This window comes from Apteryx rowi, unplaced genomic scaffold (assembly GCF_003343035.1).
Source record: "Apteryx rowi isolate R43461 unplaced genomic scaffold, aptRow1 scaffold_243, whole genome shotgun sequence".
Lineage (NCBI taxonomy): Eukaryota > Metazoa > Chordata > Aves > Apterygiformes > Apterygidae > Apteryx > Apteryx rowi.
In genome coordinates, this window is record NW_020448786.1 from 442,124 (window position 1) to 461,029 (window position 18,906).

The window sequence follows — 18,906 nt, forward strand, 5'->3', positions numbered from 1 at the left end:
GGACAGGTACCGCCGGCGGCGGGCCGGGCCGGGCCGGGCCGGGGGCGGCCCTGCCGGGGCCTCTCCACCCGAGCCCGCAGACAAGCGTGTGCTGAAAGGGGGGCAAAGCGGGAGGAAAACCGGGTTTGTTAGCAAGGCGGTGAAACAGCCAGCAAGGAGGCAGAGCGTGCCCGCTGCTTCGCCAGCGCACCGCGTAAACGGCCCTGCGCCGCGCCGCCTTGCTTGGCTCCAAACGCGCTTCTCTGCCCTCTCATGCCGCAGGTTTTGGCTTGTGACCAAGGAGGATGGACACATGGTTACAGCCCGCCAGGAGCCGCGGCTGGTCCTGATTTCTGTCGGCTGTGAAAATGGTTACTTGACCTTAAATGCCCCAGAAATGAAGAAGCTGTGTTTTCCTGTAAATCTCCCCAGGAAAAATCCGGTGCAGAATTGCAGGTACTGAAGGATAGACGAGTGGAGGGCTTGGTTCCCCTTCCCCCTCCAAATACTATCTCTCATTTACATGCTTCATTTTTCTGGGCTTTATGATGTTTAGCATTTTCTTATGCAAAAGTTGGAAGATGAAACTCTCTGTTATATATTATGCAAAAGGTCAGGATTGATTATCGTAATGCAAGGTCTAGTTTTAATCTGTTAAATTCTAGTGAAAGCAAATCTTAGGAAAAGATAACGCAATATTCAGAGATCGTATACTATATATCTGCCAAATTAACTGTGATCTTCAGTTTTCATACGATGGCATGTTTACTCATTTGTGTTTGCTTTCTGTTTTTTTCATTTTAGCTTGCAGCTGAAAATCCCAGTCATGCATACTRTATTTCTTGGTCACCACTAATACATGCATCAATATTTTTGGATACACACTGGCCATTTGGTATTGGTGAGATATCAGGGCCTAGATTTCCTCATCGCTGACTGTAGACACCTAACTGAGGTGCCCAAATTAGTAGCCCAGTTGCCTAAAGCTCTTCTGTGGTCCTCGGAGAGAGATGGGCATTTCCAGGGAGCAAGTCATTCCTTGTAGGCCCTGCCATGTAAGGGGACTTGAGGTGAACAGATTACAAACATAGGCATCTCAGCTATGTGCCTGGAATTATGTTGGATGAATTCAGGCCTAGTTGTTTTATCGATGTATTGAAATCCGTGCTGAAAAATGGCCAAGGGGAAACACAAAACATCTTTTCGCTGTTAAATGCCAATTATACATAAGACTATTCAGTAACTGTAAATGGTATTAGCCCATACAAGCATACCGATAAGTGGTTTTTTTCCTTTGGATAGCAAAAAAGGTTAATGTACCAGCTGCTATAATTAAAGCTAACAGAGTACTTGAAAGGAACTGCATTCATTAGCTTTTAGAATATGTCTGTTGCTGTGGAAACCATTGATTAGCATAGCTCAGTATCTTTATTTACACAAGGCAGGTGTGAGTTACAAATGATAGCATTTATCATGGAGAAACAGGACAGTCTTTTAAAAAATCTGTCTGGAATATGTATACATTAGCCAATGATACACACACTTCAAAAATATGCACTGTTTTTTGATATGTTATTTTTCTGAAATTCATTGTGCCATTAGAAAAAAGACTTAAATAAGCTGAATGCATTTCAGTAATGAAAAATTATGTTGGATTTCTGAATTATAGATCTCAGTGCTTTGTTTTTCTCTTAATTTTTCTGCCTTTGCCTTAATAAACTATTGCCCTCTCTGGCTTTAAAATTGCTGGGTTTAGGAAATGCAATAAGCAAAGTTAGGTGTACATAAATAGACTCTGAAGATTGCCAAGTTGTCTGGTATATACATGCTGTCATAGGATGTGGAAGTAGTAATGCCCATAGTTAAAAGTTGTCTAGTACTTTTCAGATTGAGACCCGAGTTTTGTGTGACTGCTGTGCTTAAACAATTTGAATGGCCATCTGTCTGCTCAAGGCTGATTCTTTCTGGTCTAGTCAGCCAGTCCCAAAAATGAGATTTGGGAACGGTATTATRTTCAGGCAAATGAAGTCTTCACTTTTCCTTCCAGATTTTTGCTTCCAGCTTGTGAGTGGGAGTAGCTGTCTTATTGCACGGTACAGTCTGTCTGCATGGTCCTCTGCACAGACCTGTGTTTATTCTGCTGCTCGAAGCGCACAGTGCCTTCAGATTGGTGCTGGCTCATGCCCAGTTGTTTGGAACTGAGGCAATGCAATAGCATATTGGGCTGAAAAAGGCTGTGCACACATATACAGATATTTAAAAACTTTAAAACTGGTAAGTCCGGTTTTAGTTTTTACTTGGATATTAAAAAATCTGATGTTTGAGGGAGGCAAATGTAGGACTAAAGTCACTGCGCATGCACAGTCTCTCTTCATGCAAATGGCTTGTTAGATTGCCAGGGTTGAGAGTTTTTACAGCTTTCTGGTTAAGAAGCCTCTGCAGTCTTCATTTGTGCCTTTGTCTGTATGTGTTGTGATACTTTAATTATATGATTGCACAAGGTTCCCATGGATCCCTATACCACTGAGTGCTTGGGATAAATCTGCTTTTGGGGTAGAAAAAAGTAATCTAGGAAGCTGTAAGACCCCCACTTCTGTTGTCAGACCAGTCCAAAGGCAGGTCCGTACTCTGTCTCAGAGCTGCACTGTTTTTGAATAAGATAAAAAAGACCAATGGGGCATTACTAGAGGGGTTACTTTACTCGTTTAGTGTATAAAATGTATAAACATGTTGATAGATGCATCACCACAGAACAGCAGTGCATCCCTCATCTTGTTACTATAATTTGTCCTAATTAAATTAGACTCTGTTCTTTTTGTTTAGGAAAGTGAAGGCTGCTTCTTGTCACCTTCATGCCTTTGAACAAGTATGGCTATAGTTTTCTCTGGGGCTACACTGATGCTGCCTTGCACCCCTTACTGCACCTAACAGCAGAAAGTGTCATGCTCATGGGATCTGCTTTGCCTCACCAGAAGCTCTCAGGAGCACTCTGAGAGTTCTGGGTCTGTGGGTCATTTCCTGCCTCAGCTCACCTTTTTCAGGTTCTTGCCTGGATCACTTCTTTCCACCTCTGAGATTTTTGCCATGAGACACCAGTCTTCAGCTTCCTGATTGGCTTTTCCTCAGGTCAGCTTCAGCTCCTGCACTATTGCAGATGTGCAGATGCTTCAACAATATATATATWTTTTTTTTACTTAACTGATTTACTTAACTCTGCTCCCCAAAGGGTCTCACTCTCTCTGAGTGTGGCCAGACAATCTCTCAGACTTGCCTTCTGTGTTCTCTGATTTTTATTCCTTGCACCCGAAAAGGAAGAAAACAATAAAAAGAAACAGGATGTGTTTCCAAAATAGCAAATCCACATTAAAATGAGTAAATGGGCGCTATATGTCCTGTAGTAATCACTCTTTTGCATACCCGTAGGTGGGGATGATGCTCATGAGAGCATGATCGCACCTTTCCTGCAGGCATCTGTGTACTAGCATAGAGTTTTTGCTTCCTTATGCAGGAGTAACGATGCAATGGTAGTCACACCTGTGTGGATCTCACCCTGGCCGTGACATGGGTTTGTAGGTGCACCAAGCATGTATTCCGCTAGCTGTGCCACAGTTATGGGAGCATGAACCTTGTTATTTGTAAAATCTAATCACAGCATGAAAACATAAATGAGTGATGAGAGCTAGTGTCCAGATTGGAGCACATGGGAGAATTAGTTCACTGAAATGCTTTGGGGATCCTGTCAAGATTTGCCTTTCAGAGAGGGCCAAGCACTGATCATTATTTGTAGATCAGGTTCTGTTGGAATATGTCAAGGCAAACACTGAAAAATTACTGTAACTTGTAGTGTTACATCTGCTATCTAACAGTAATAGAGTGAGAGTGCCATCCTGTTGTATTGAGGGGGACTCAGAACTGTTTGAATTAGGTAGTGGCTAACTCTTTAATGCACTGACTCCCAGCGAGTCCCCTGAAATAAGCAGGAGCTGGAGGTTTTAATCATTGTCTTATGTATGGGTTGTATGATTAGATCTAGAATGCTAAGAATGAGCTTGTGTTATGAGGACTCTTTCTTGCTCCTCAAACAACTCATCAGAAATGATGACTTAATTGTGAAAGTCTTGACCAGAGAACTTGCCTGTGGTTTTTAAGTCTGATAAGCTATATTTTTGGAAAAATGATTATTATTTTTTCTAATGATAGCGGACAACAACAGCAAACCTCTCCCATTCTCTAACTCGGGAGCAGAGATACAACTGTTGATGTTCTGAGTAGGTGTAAGGTATCAGAGCAGGTGTGGTAGGGAGGGAGGACTGAGGTACTGGTGAGGGAGAGGACTGATTTACAGGTGCGAAGCTGAGAATTTCTCATGGCTGTAGGAGCTCTCTGTGGAGAGAGCCTGGTGCACAGCTTTTCCAGCTGAGCAGGACACGCAGCCTTTTATGGTGTTCGGGGTGCACATGCACACAAATAAACCCGGGGGTACCTGAAATGCCCGTGTGTGTGTGTGTGTGTAAAGCAAGCGGTGAAGTGAATGAATCTTTCTGGCAGCATTAGCCCACTACTAGCCRTGATTCCCGGGAGCCCCTTGGCCTGCCGGTGTGTGAGGAGGACAGGCCTGGGACATGCTCGGAGGGAGGAGAGCGGGCCACCGGGTGGATGTTGCTGCCAGCACCACAGTAATTCATCTCTGCCTCAGACGAGAAGGGCCTCTAGGAGCTGGCCACAGGCTAGACGAATTGCCTGGTCATCTATGTGCTTTAAGCTGTGCAGTGTATGGTTACAGAGGCAGAGGAAACTGCAGTGCCTTTGGGTCAAAATCAATACTTTGAGGAAAGTAATAAAACTATTTGTGACTGGTGTTGAAGTTTATTGGAAAGTTGAGTGGAGGTTTATTTTTCCTGCCAGAAATTTGTTATTTGCATAAACCTGTTTATTTTCTGCTGCCAATGGCTCTTTATGCCCTATGGACTTTGCTTCCATTATAAATCTTTAACCTCTCTTAGTATATCGAATAGCTCAGTCTCTGTGTTTTGGCGTTGCTTATTGACTTCAGTACCTGTCACTAGATCTCACCAGGGTGTTGTGCCAGAGGTTTTAGGGGAAGTCAACACATATCCTTTTTTATTGTTGTTGTTTTTAACTTAGGTTTGTCTGGTTGAAAAAAACCTTTCAGATTTTGGAAAACAGCTGTTTTGGGGAGGAAATCTCTTGTTAAGACCATTGGTCAGGTGGTTCAGGTTTGCATTGCACTTTCTGCTCAGCCTTCTGAGCTGAGAAACTGATTCTCAAGTGGTTTAGACCCAATGTGTGATTTCTGAGGAAGGTGTAAATATCAGGTTTTAATGGAAACTGTTTTGCATCCCAGCAATAATGTATCTATTGCTGTTTYATCATAAGAATATTTGTGACACATGCATATCTATTAGTTAGTGTCACAGTGTTAGTTGAAATGATCTTTGGGCAGCAGAGTTTCACTCAGCTCCGGCTAAATTTTGGCAGCACTAAAATTTAAAGGATAGCTTCCTTAATGTTGAGGGACAACATTTACGAATTTTAATTACAGTAACTAACCATGTCCATTTTAACTRTCATTCATTTTCTGAAATAAATTACATTTCAGTCACTTTCTGGATAAAGGTCTTCTGGTATTGAAGTCACATACAAGGGCAAGAATAAACCCTTTATTTTGCTTGAAAGTGAGGCAAACTGATGTGATTCATTACAGGACCACTGATGTGACAGTTAGATCTGTGCACCTAAAGCCTATTTCAGGGTTCATTCTTTCACCCTGAGGCCAGTTGGTGTTTTCTGGCCACGTCCATACTACTCATCTTCCAAAACAAGATGTCCACAAGGAAATTGTGTGCTGGGAATGATTCTTATGCTATACTCAGAAACCAACTTCCGCTTTATTATAATTCAGGTAGTTTGTTTACAGTATCTTACTACTACTTTTATAACAAGCTGTTTACCTTTGAATAATAAGCACCTTTGAGCCTTCAGCTTTCCAGCTAACTTGCTAATATGCCTTGTGATCCTTCAGGGTGTTTGGACTGAATATCCAAGGCAGGGACTGTGGTGATGAAGCAGCTCAGTGGATTACCACTTTCCTGAATACAGAGCCATATCGACTTGTGCACTTTGAGCCTTCCATGGTGCCAAGAAAGTCAAAGGACATAATAAACCTTTTCCGAACCACAGATGAGGTAAATGAATGTTTTTCCCAGCAGTACGTTTTTGTATCCTTTTTTTTTTTTTTCCCTTGCCCAAACCTGCATGTTCAGCCCTTAGGTGATGAGCTCAATTTAGCAAGGTATGTAGTCATATACTTGGAGCGCATGAACATTCACCTTACCTTTGGTGGGATGACTTGCCTAAATTTTGCTCTAAGTCTGCTCTAAACTATTGACCATCCACAGCTATAAGAGTTTTATGTTGACATTTTAAGAGGAACTGTTATATTGCAGAATTAAGTGGAATTCCTTTTTCTTTGCATCAGTGAATAGAAGAAAGCTATGTTTTTAAAGATATTTTGCTGGTATAATCCATGTTGTGCAGAAAACCTTCATTCTGTATCCTTTGTTAGGTCTAGCAGCATTGTGATATGAGTTGTCTTACCTCATATTTTGAATAAAGGGATGGTGCTAAACCTAGCTCTCTGTAGTCATAGGCCTAGGAATTACCATCCAGAGAGGGCTGCAGAGTTTTCATCTTTTTCTTCCTGTGAGGAGAGGCTGGAAGACAGGATATTAGATAAAGATTTGGAGGCAGGGAAAGGAGTTGTTGCACTCAGTCAGTACATTCCCTAGATGCCCTCTTATCATTGGAGCCACTGATGCTCTTTTTGTCTGAATAAAACTCCCATGTAGAGATGGTTTGAACTGAGCCTGATGAGTGTAAGCTTTTTAAGCAAATGCAAATTGTGACTACCTTACCCTACTGTTACGATGTTATTATTTATAGAACATCAGTGGTTTGCTTGTTGTTGCACAAACAGAAGGACATAGACGCAACTCTGGACCTTTATACATGTGCATTTATCATGTAAGGGCACTGAGACCAATGGAGAAGACAACAGGTTTCAGCAAATTGGGTGGCGGATTGGGAAGGGTMACGTTCAGGAGTCCTAGCACAAACAGAGGGCAGAACTCTTTCTGTAGCTATTTCAACACTCATTTTCTTGGGGCTGGAGGAGAAAAAGGCATAATTAAGATAYGGTATGCATGAGGGGAAAAGGATAGTATAGGAGAAAAGACAGGAGGAGGGCTTTTATGCTAAAATTCTTTCCAAAATTTCCTGCCTTTTCAGTGTCACTGACATATATGTAGGATTTTTCTTTTAATCCTGTTCGTTGGTCTTGTTTGCCAAAATGGCAGCCTTCCTGCCTCTAAACAAACTTAGGGCAATGAATGGACAGTTGCAATTTAATATGGCTATTCTGTATGTGAAACTTTCTCTGTCATAAGATAGATTCAGTGATGAGATGATTCAGTATACTGTGGTAAGATAGATTCAGTATATAGAAAAATCCAGTTMGTTGATTAAAGTCAACCAGGTAAGTTCAGCAAGTCCATAAACTTCTTACTGTCCTTCATAACTTTGCCATAACATGTCTTACTGACATACTTTGCTCCACCTGTGACACCTGGAATTAATGCATCCTGTATTGCCTACGTTTATTGTATTGTATAAGAAGTTGTGGTAGCTGATATAATTTGTGGCTTAACTCTATAAATAGAAGTTTGATTTTACAAGTTGAGCAAATAAAACTTAGAGTGGTTACTGAAATAGGAAAGGGCATGTTATTTTACTTCTTAACATACTTCCAGTGATTTAAAACCTCACTACAGCAGCATAACACTGCCAGTATACTATATGGCCATTGGCTCCAACATACCAATCTTTTTGCCATTAAGTACTTCTGCAAACTCTGCTCCCCTGGTCTTGCAGCAGCCATAGGATTTCTTTGTGTTTATTTATGTAGGTTGCCTACCCTGACTGTAGTCCAGTCTTGATCCTCACAGAAGCTTCACTGGAAGATCTAAACACCAGACTGGAGAAGAAAGTTAAGATAGAGAACTTCAGGCCAAATATTCTTGTTACAGGTTGCAGTGCTTATGAAGAGGTAAAATAATCCTTAAATGCCTTTTTGGAGGCTTGGATATGTTTTTTGTAACTCCATTTCCTTGGGGGATTGCATCTACAAGGATGAGGAAAGCTGCTGCTCTGTGATTTACAGCTGACCTCCAGACAGGGGCAGCTTCGTCTCACTTGAATGCATGCGAAACAGTGAGGGAGGTGACAAGCCTGTGAATACTTACTTAGCTTAGTGAATGATAAAATAAGTATATTTAAGTGACAGGCTATGACTGAATGCTCGTCTTTAAGTGTAAAGTAAGGAAAGTTATGCACACTATAATGCATCAAATTAATGATACAGATAAACAATTTGTAAATTGTCAGTGTGATGTTTTGTGATGGTTGTCACAAGAGTAAAAACTCACCCTTGTAATACTGCAGTACCATAACTGCGTCTCTGACAATATTCTGGTAGTGCAAAAAGCACCATATCTATGAAGGTAACTGGTGGTGTTGATGGCTTCTGAGTGTTTTGATGTCATGTTTCCGTTTTGCCAAAGGATTTGCTCTGCAATTAATGTAATTACTGATGTGTCCTGAATTGGGTGAATGTAGTGACAATAGGTTTTTCATTAAAATAATACCCTACTGTAACAGCACTTGCCTTGAAGATGCAAGAAAGGCGACCATCCAGAATGATACTGCTTCTTCTAGAAATGACTGTGCTTAGAACCAGCTCCTGGAAAAATGGTTACATGTGGATATGTCTAATCTGTGCATAATGTTTACCTTCCCTCAGGACTCCTGGGAGGAGATTCTTATTGGTGATGTGGAGATGAAAGGGACAGTGTCTTGTGCCAGGTAAACATTTGGGACTCCTATTAAATACATACATGCGCACACACACATATATATGTGTGATGTATACATACATAGCCATTATTGRTGTGGCACTGTCTGTCATTGCAGGTGTATTTTAACAACTGTTAACCCAGACACTGGGGTCCTGGATAGGAAGGAGCCACTGGAAACACTGAAAAGGTTGTAAAAATGCCGGTGCTTCTCAAGTCTTGGGAGTGGGTGTAGGCTAGATCCCAACAGGCATTAGGCAGGAGTTRCATAAGTGATTTTAAGCATATGTTAGCCTCAAGGCCAAGGTGTAAAGGTCTGCGTATATCGGCTTCAGTTCTGCTTTCTGCAATTCCATATGGTAAGAAAACTCAGGACGTTCTCTCTTCTCTTTTGCAAACTTTACCTTCTCTACCTCTTCCATCTCTGCCTGTGTGAATGCCTGTGGAAATAGATATTTAAGGTATTTAAGGGTCTAACTTTGCACTTTTGACATGTCTTTTTATGATAGTTTTTGTGTGCGTGAATACATGAATATGTGAATACGTGAATACAATCAGTCTTATTCTGTTTGAACTGCTTAGTTCTCTTAATTATTATATTTATTTAGTTAATTTTAATCTAGTAAGTTGACCAAAACAGGGCATCACTCTTCATGTGCCCTCTCTCTGTCATCACTGATATTTTGATGTTTAGAATTTGCTACCACTGATTCTTAAGAAGTGTTCTCTCTCTGCAGTTACCGCTTATGTGATCCATCCCAGCAACACTTATACAAATCCAGTCCTCTCTTTGGAAGGTATTTTGCTGTTGACAAAACTGGAACAATTCAAGTTGGAGACCCTGTGTACAAGATAGTCCAGTAAAGGGAGATAGATTTTGATCACAAGATGCCTTTTCACTTTGATACTTAAATTGTTTTCCCRTGAACAGAGCCACTGACATAACTTTTGCTTATTCCTTGCAATATTTTCTGTGTTTTGTTCCTTTGTAAGGCACAGGGAGTCTTTGAGCCTATGAAGTGCCAAAGTGATTTTAGATCRTGTCATCTGCTAGCATGCCTGTAGAAACAAAACCTTTAGTTTTTTTACAGGCTGTGAAAGAAGAAACCCCAATCCAAAGACAATTTACAGTACTACTGAGAGTACCACACTTCCAAATTTTTTGTGTTAAGTCTCCATATTGGAATCCAAAATTACGTGCAAGGGCTTTGCATCATGTATTAGATACATTCAGTGCCTCTAAAGAACCACAAAAACAGTCCTGCTGAGGCTAAGGTAAACTTACTGACCTTGGAGCTCCCTTACTAGTACACAGGGAGTGCTGACGGCAAGGCCTTGTCTTCAATTCCACCCTTCTTTGGTCTTAAGCATCTTAATCTATTTCTGGAGGTATTTTCATTCAGTGTTTCTTAGCCTGCAGTCATTCCCTGAAGACTGTGTGCTATCTTTCAAGATTGGAGCAGTGTCAGAAAGAGAAGGGTTGTGAGCTGACTAAATGCTACTCTATCCCATAGGTGGGAACACTGGCTAACAATGCATAGGTTCGTTTATGTCCTCCCTTTGATAGTGTGAATCATCATTTGTATCTCCCCTGAAACATACCCTAATAGCTAGGCTATAGGCTATTTTGGAGTGGTGCATTTGCTACCATATCAATAGAATTTGCTCCAATTTAGCTAAAAGAATTAGATGTTCGTTAGGCCAGAGACTTTACTTACATTAGAGAGAAAAAAGCTTTTGGGAGTGATCTGATCCCAAGACTTCCCCTGTCCAAACTGCTGTCCTAGCCACTGTTGTAGGGTGCTATGTTCATGCTTAGCTCCTCTCTGGCTCAATGAATCTCTTACTATAGAAAGTTGGGCTGCTTCAGCAAGAGGGTGTCTCTGAGAAGGACACTTGCATATATAAAGAAGTAAAGTTTATGCATCCAGGGGAATCCAAAATTTAGACTTCTGGTGCCAAATAGCAGCTAAGCAGGGGTTTGGGAAGTTGCAGTTCTAGACTGCATTTTAACACCCCTACCCCATACGCACTTGTTTTTGTTTTTTGGGTTTTTTTATCCTAACTGAAATGTCAGCCACTTACATGAAATTGATAGTTGTATTTTATGCTGTATGTTATATTGCATAAAACAAGTGGGGGGTTGATGCAGGGGGGAAGAATCAGCTTGGATGATGGCAATGCTATCTTTTCTTCAAACCTAGCAGAACTTAAAAAAACTGTACTCAAAGACAAAAGTGAGCCATCTTTCAAGCACTTAGTATATTAGTGGATTAGTATATCTGGAAAGAGTGTTGAACTAGCCAAAAGAGGATTTTAAATAAGTATGAAGAAGGACAAATCATGGCCCAATTTGGAGTTTAGATTCTCTGTTCTCTTTTGTGAGTATGAAACTGGGATTTTGCTGCATGTCCACAGCTGACACTGGTAGAGTGAAGAGCCATCCTGCTTTTGAGCAGATTCAGATGGGTGTACGTGGCAACCATGGAGCAGGCATATGAGGAAAGTAGTTCTGTATTATTTATTACCTGGGAGTTGCTCCAAATAGTCTTTTGTTAGCAGAGTGCTCTGTAAGTGTTAAGTTCTCCTGCGACAGATGAGTCCCCAGCTAGGACTGCATATTGCATGCTTGTGCATTGTTATTCCCAGTGCAGTGACTAGTGGGAAGACATGAGAGAAAAAGCATCTTTTAAAATGAAAATAATCATGAGGTTCACTTAAAAAAGCATATGTTGAAAATCCTTAAAAATATTAGAAGCTGAAACATGTGGAATTCCTCGTGTTATTATTAAGCAAAAACAGCCTGCTGGCCTTCCAGAGCAATTAGTTAAGTGTGTGTCTCTTAAGTGAAAAAAGTGGAAGGAAAGAGAGCTGAATTCTTGCCTGTAGCAAAGCATAATTCTTCATTGTTGTCTTAGCACCACTGTAGGAGTTATGAAACACAAATTCCGTGTGATATAGGTCATGTTGCATTTTGCTGTTATTGACTGGATTAATTTGGGAATGTGGCTATTTGTCCAATGGGAAATTTTGCATCTGTTCCTGTTATTGAAAGAAAGTTACATAGATCTAAACCCTGATTTACCCCTACAAAACCTCCTTAGAAGAATTTGGCTAGAATCCTAAAATGAGTATGCTTCTGAGTGTAATGAATTTTACAAATGACATTTAAGTCAATTATGTGATAAAAGAGGGCCCTCCTGGGAGCTGCAGAGGGTAACTAATTGATATTACAATATAAATGTTTTCATATAATTGTTGAACTACTGTAACTGTAGGAATTACATTTGATTTCACTGAAGCCTTTTAGGAAATTGACTGAAAACATGTCAGTCTTGCAACACTTTTTGTGTATGTGTGCTTAAAACTGTTAACTGCATTTTAACTCTGGAAAGAAAAAAAGTATTCTTCTATTGAAAAAGTAAACTTTTGTTGAATCAAAATTCTTGTAAGGTGTAAGATTTCTTTTTTTTTACTTTGTTCTCCTTTGTGGCATTTAACTTCTGTTGCTGTTTACTGGACCTCATGCATAATTAACAGGTTTTTTTTGGGGGGTGGGGGGGTTGTTTTTTTGTTTAATCTTACATCTATGTTCAGGAGAATCCCTAGTTAACCAGAGGAAGTCATATGGCTAAGAGAGCAGAACCATCAGAYGCAAGTGGTCTGCAGGCTCAACTTCACAACTTTTATGATCTAGATGATGAAAAAGATGTTTACAGACTAACCACCRTAAAACTGATGCATTTCTGACCTCATCTTTTCTCCATGGACATACAAGAATGGGAAAAATTACTTTGAAAGTGGGAATGTTTAGTACACTCAGTCAATGCAAAGGAATGTTTCCTATTTCAGGTCTTTAAGTATAAAGCTAACACTTGTTTTACAGCAGTTACTGTCCAATATGATTTGTGCAGAAGACTSTGTGAGAGAAGGCCAATTCTTACAGGCAGAAATTTCATGATTGCTTAGGATTTGAGGTGGAGGTATCTTAACCAAGACTGACCCCAAAAAGAGGAGAGATCCATGCTTCTGTATCTTCAGGAGAAAAAAACCCTTCAAAGACATTGCTCTCCTCTATAAGAGGAAAAGAGGTTCCTGGCTCTTGGCACTCCAAATGACAAAGGCTTCAAGAAGGGCAGCCACAGGGCTCCATTTCTGGGCTATTCTAGCACCTTAAATTGGCCTTATTCTCATTTTGAGATCTCTAATGACTTTCCTACACAGTGCTGCTGTAGGGCTGAGGACTATACCCACAAAGTCTTTGTTCCTTTTGAACAAAATAGTCTTAGAAAAAATAATGCAAACATCAAAGACGTGTACCGAACCTTTTCTTCAGCTGGAAGAGATGCAGCATTTATATCTTTTTAAGATTACTATTTTTACTTCCTCTACATAGCCATTATGTTAATGTTGACCATCTTTACTTCTATTGTCACTTCCACTAGTTATTACTTTTGCATTTTACCCAGAGAGATGAAGTCAGTAAGGGCTTCAGACACTGCACCTCTTCTGAAACAAATCTGCTCACTTAACATTACAATATTTGAATTCTGGAGCCAGATTTTAAAAATATGCAAAGGTATTTAAAATCTTCATTTGTATTGACTTTCCCAGTGTGGGACAAGGGTCTACACCTGTAGATGCACTTTGTAACTACCTTCTCTTTTAATTATTGGAGTTTTGCTCCTTTGAAGAGTGCCATGCCTACCTGCTAGCTGGGCTGCTTCCCAGGCAGCCTGTGAAGAGCCCCTCAGCAGAGAGGGGCCTGCTGGCTGCAGCTGTGTGACCATCGCATGGCATGGGAGCCCACAGTACCAGTCAGTGCTGGTGGAGCAGAGGCTAAGGCCTCCTTGGCTCCGCAGTTGGTAAATACCTGGGTTTGTTATTGTGTCTGGGATTGTTATTACGAGGATGGAGGCAGTCAAGCCTAGCAATCTGGCTTGGACTGAACTCGTGGTGAAGGCAGGCATCAAGTGAGGCCATGGACCAAGGAGAGCTAAGGAAGCGCCCATCCACAGCGAGGGCAGGGGTGGTGTCAGGCCAGCAAGTGGAAGTTTGCTCAGAGGGGTCAGGCAGGCCAGGTAGCAGGAGTGGCCAGAACAGGGAGGAGGTAAGCAAGGGCCAGGCACAGAGGGGCTATGTGTCAGGGTTGGAGCAACAAGAGCCACCTGGCTGTGACTCAAGGCAGAGAAATGGATAATCACACATTCTTGAGGCTTTTTTTACATCAGCTTCCTATGTATGTCACAGCCCCTCATAGCCTGGTCCAGGGAATGCTGTGTTCCCAGGTAGGCAGCAGCTCATCACATTGATTTCAGGAACTCAAAACTCAAGCAGCTGTAGCCAGAGCTAAAGAGCAGGTGGAGTCTGCAAGAATTCATACTCTCTGCAGGTTGAGCAGAGCAGAGGAATCTGCATTGCACCGTGTCAACATGTACTGTAGGCACTGCTGGTGGGGGCTTTAGCTAACTGCATTATGTTCTACCTGTTCAGTCTATGGGCACACAAGAGGCTGTGGTATGTCTTTGTGAAGAGCTTGGGTGGGAACATCTTATTTTTCTGACCCTATGTAAGGGTAAAGCATCTTCCCTTTGCTTTTGTACTGTGCGCACTAGGCTTCTAGTCGACTTGCTTTCCTCCAGGGCCAGTGTTGCAGAGCAGAACTGCGTCTCCTGTAGCACAGAAAATTGCTGTGACATCTTATTGCTGTTTGTTTGCCAGCTGACTATCTCACTTTCTTTTGCTAGATAATAAGCAGAGTGAAACATTTATCATGCTTCACCTGTCATTGATGTGTTACCATCACAGCCTCTTCCCTGTTGAACTCCAAAATACAGCTTCGCTCATTGTTAGTTGAGGTTTATCTTCCAGACRTTATGAAGGATGATGATTGTTCCGTCATAGCAAGCATGATTATATGCACTGACTCCTGGACAGTTAGTTTAGACAGACCTACCTGTATCTCCTTGACATAAGTAAAAGGTGATGGCTGAATGTCTCAACTGCATTTTATCAAGACTTCACTCTCGTAAGTGTAGGACTGAAAGAAAACAGCTGGTTCACAGAGTGCCATCTTCTCCAACTGCAGAAAATCAAGAAATAGGTATTAAATATTTTCTCCACATACCATGGGCCACAGAGCACTTCCCAATATACTATGAAAACTTCAGATTTGTAGTAAAAGATCAAAAGCCACAGTGTTAATGGATTACAGGATCATGGGAGAGATTGAGAGTACCAACAATATCCTATATCCCTTCAAAGTTAGAGACTGATCTCCTCAACTAGTTCCAAAATAGAAATCTTTCACTGTATTCACAGTGGTGCAGTTTGGTGATCAATATTAACTGTCTGTTCCTTGGGTTTATGTAACGCAGAACTTACAGCAGAATACCAACTTTTTCCCAATTAGCTCAACTAAAGAGACAGGTGACAAACTTTCCTTTCCCTCAGCTCTACGTTATTCCTTTATTTCTGTTTAACAGAGTTAAAGTTGTCAGGTAATGATTTCCTTCATCACAGGCTGCATAGCCTTTAGTATAACTAGCTGTCTTCCAGCTCATAGTGTGTGTTCATAAATGTACCACAGTGGGTCACAAACATCTTAATGGGGGTGTGTGGGAGGGGTTGCTATGTAATTAAACCTGGAGGGGTACCAGAAAGCCACCTATGTTCATCAATCTAAACTTAATTGTAAGAAGTTTGGAAAAATCTGTAATACTTCCAGAATTTTGTGAAAAGTACCTGCTGGGCTGCAGAAGTGGTTGCAGGAAAAGGCTGTGTTTACTTGAAGTGCAAGGACACATAACAGCCAGTGAATTGGCTGTTGAAGGATAAATATGCCAAGGCTCCTGGGCGCTGTCTCTGGTGGGGCAGAAGGTCTGTGCTGAACCTCATTTCTGTATAACCACAGGTGTAGCCACTCTCTGTGACTGGGAAAACTACACTGCTGTGTGAGCAAAACACTGCCATAAGYGTTCAGGTGGGATCTCCTTCACTGTGAAGGACTCTTTGTCTGCTAAATAGTGTGGCATGCTGGCGGTGCCATCTGGGAGGACCTATTCATCAGGCCCTTAGAGGATGCTGAAAGCAGATACAATTTCAGCAGCTTGCTAGGACTACCCAGTAGTTCTGTGGTGCTGCTGAGAATATGGCTCGTTTCTTTTCTAGWCTCAGCTTGGCCTTTTGAAGTCTTTGGAAATGGTGGTGACAGTGCTAGAGTCAGCATTGTGTACACCCATGAAGGGGTAAGGAGTGTATATACCTATTTTAAGATTCTTAGGAAGAGCAAGGTTTATCTGATTATTTAGTCTGGGCATGTAGCTGGACTCAAGGGAAAATGGGCAGTGTCGCACACAGGGGCAAGGTCTTAGAGTATATAAAAAGATGAGTATGCTTTTTCCCCCTTTATTCTGTTGCACTTAACAGTTGTAGAATAACTGCAAACACAGATGAGACAGAGAAATCTGATCCTTCGATGGGGAGCAGAAGAGGTGGTTAGCTTGCGCACCCAGAGAGATCAGAGGTAGCAACGTGTCTGAAGCACGGTGCTTACAAAGTCTGCCTGCAACTCTTGCAATACACCCCTCTTCCCACAGTATCTTATTTCCAGACAGAGCCTTAGTTACTTAGCTTGACCACGTAATTCATTACCATTAAAAGCCTTTTTACCAGTTGTTTTTCTAGAAAACAGCAAAAATTTAGCACTTCTTTGCTTGCACTGATACGTTGAATTATGGTTTTGTTTGACTTTCTAAAAGTCCTTTTTTAATGTTATGAAAAAGATGCTACTGATTGGAGCTGAGGTGTCAGGAAAAGCTGTATTGCTGATCAACAAGAGGAGCCCTTTACTTATCATTACATTTACTTTATCATTATGGAGCCATATTCCAGCATCTCTTTGCAAAAAATATGTTTTTCTAAAAGGTTCTGTCAAGTTTAGCATATTTACGAGAGCATATTCCATGCTCTTTGGAATGCTGATGCTTGTCTCGCATTCCTCTGACCTCCCTGCAATTCAAAAATAGCTGTTCCTACCCCACTGAACTTTCTACATAAATAAATCTAATCAATGCCAGCTCTATGTGAAGAAAATATAGTCTATTTAAAGTTATTAGCTAGTATTGCAGTTAATTCCTGCCCTCTCTGGTTCCCCTGGAGTTGTTTGCTCTTTTTAAATGGATTAGCTTTAGATACAGTATGTGTCCCTGGCATGCCCTTTCTGACTAGTTGTAGGTCTGAAAGTGAAGGAGGGTCCTCCCACAGATGCCATTTAATAAATTATCCATTAATTCAAGTGGGAGAGATCAGTGTATTTTATATATTCATCTAGAGGGAGCTGTCAAAGTGGGTTTGGTGCTGGATTAGAAAGCATTGAGTATGTGTAAATTTAAAAGAGCATGCCCGTAGGTGACATTGAGTGCAACCCCAGTTATAATAAGTCTGGTCATTCTAAACAATTTAGTTGTCCAGTATTTTTAACAAACCTCAGATAATGCTTTTGATTTTGTTTGGGGTTTATTTGCAAAGTGTCCAATGTTTAGTCTGCATATTCTCCCCAAAATCCCCAAATCCCAAAATTCTCCACAAAATCATGCAACGCCCTTGATCTACAAATTCATTTTTGAAAAATCAACTCAGTTCTCCTCTCCTTTTTTACTTTCTTCAGGACTAATGTAATATGAACGTTGCATTCCCTTCACTCTTAAACACTTACTGTAGTCACTTGCTGTTTTATAGAGTGTGTGTATGTACGTATATTTCTCATTGAATGTATAAGAAATTGCCCTTTGTTTCAAAATGCTATAGATTTCATTTGTACTCAAATATTTTATATTTTGTCAGGCTCTGCTGCATCTCAAGTTGGCAAGATAATCATCTCTCACCACTTTATTTCCATTCCTGATTGCTTGTTTTTTCCCATGAGAACATCCTTTTGAATGACATATTTAACTTGTATAAGGGAATGGAACTTCCATTCCTTCAAAATGTGAAGGCTCCCCAGCTTGCTATTCTTGTTTCTTTCTCATCACAAGCTATTATAAATGTGTGCATGCCTTTTTTCCCTTCCCTGGCAGATTTCCAGTGAAGATGGAAGCATCACGTTTGGTACATCCACTAGACTAAAAGTCTCCTGGCATCAGTGAAATACAGCAAGATGGTACATCTTGTTCCAGCCTGGGATGAAGTTATTTCCTTGTGGTGATTAGCTTTTGAAACTTTAAAACCTGTCATTTATTTTTCTTTTTTTTCTTGACTTATTTTTTTCTCCCTTTATTCTTTCTCCGTCCTTAGTGACTGGAAAATGACCTGGTTTAAGGGAGTATTGGCTGTAGAAGGGACCAGATTCAAGAGATTAAATACTATTTTTTTCAGGTTTGATGTAATGACTATGAGGCTACCCTTTTAAGTAAATTTTAGCACTAAATATGGAGTTGACAGTCCACATGTCAGATTGCACTGATATGCTTTCCAAGGTTTATTATTGTTATAAAGTCAGAGAGCAGTAGGGATGAGAGGAACATTGCAAGATCTTTGAGACCATCTCCCCGCACTGGGAAATACCAACCACACCACACCACACCATTCCAGAGAGGTGCTAAAAGCCTCCAGCTTGGAGGAGACTCCACTGTCTCACAGACAACCTACTCCGGTGCTCCATTGCCTTCTGCATTAGGAAAATTTTCGAAATGTCTAGCCTCAATCTTCCCTGCTGCACTTGAAGTCCTTTTCTATCATACGGATGATTCCCTTCCTTCTTGACCTGAAGCTGAAGAACAGGTTTAGTGCCCTCCAGGATGAGGAGGAGATGGGCATGGCTGCCAGGGAAGTAACCGGGACAACARACCCTGTGCCCTACCGGAACACCCGGAAAAAGCGGCGGGTGATTGTTGTGGGGGACTCCCTGCTRCAGGGGACGGAGGCACCTCTCTGCCGACCTGACCTCTTGTCTAGAGAGGTTTGTGGCCTGCCGGGGGCTCGTGTGAGAGATGTCATG

The 18,906-nt window shown here is 41.2% G+C and overlaps 2 protein-coding genes across 2 annotated transcripts in view; both read left to right on the forward strand.

Moving 5' to 3' along the window:
• The first annotated feature begins 243 nt into the window (after window positions 1-243).
• LOC112966459 (mitochondrial amidoxime reducing component 2-like) lies at window positions 244-12,352 on the forward strand. Its single transcript, XM_026066586.1, has 6 exons — window positions 244-435; window positions 6,023-6,185; window positions 7,964-8,104; window positions 8,858-8,919; window positions 9,028-9,099; window positions 9,647-12,352. The coding sequence occupies exons 1-6, from the start codon at window positions 293-295 to the stop codon at window positions 9,771-9,773; spliced, it is 708 nt and encodes a 235-aa protein (XP_025922371.1). The 5' UTR covers window positions 244-292; the 3' UTR covers window positions 9,774-12,352.
• A 1,468-nt stretch (window positions 12,353-13,820) lies between these two features.
• HLX (H2.0 like homeobox) overlaps window positions 13,821-18,906 on the forward strand; it is a 51,577-nt gene continuing 46,491 nt past the window's right edge. The window contains exon 1 of the mRNA XM_026066561.1: window positions 13,821-13,882. Within this exon, the coding sequence (XP_025922346.1) occupies window positions 13,821-13,882 (62 nt within the window). The remainder of the gene's footprint in view (window positions 13,883-18,906) is intronic.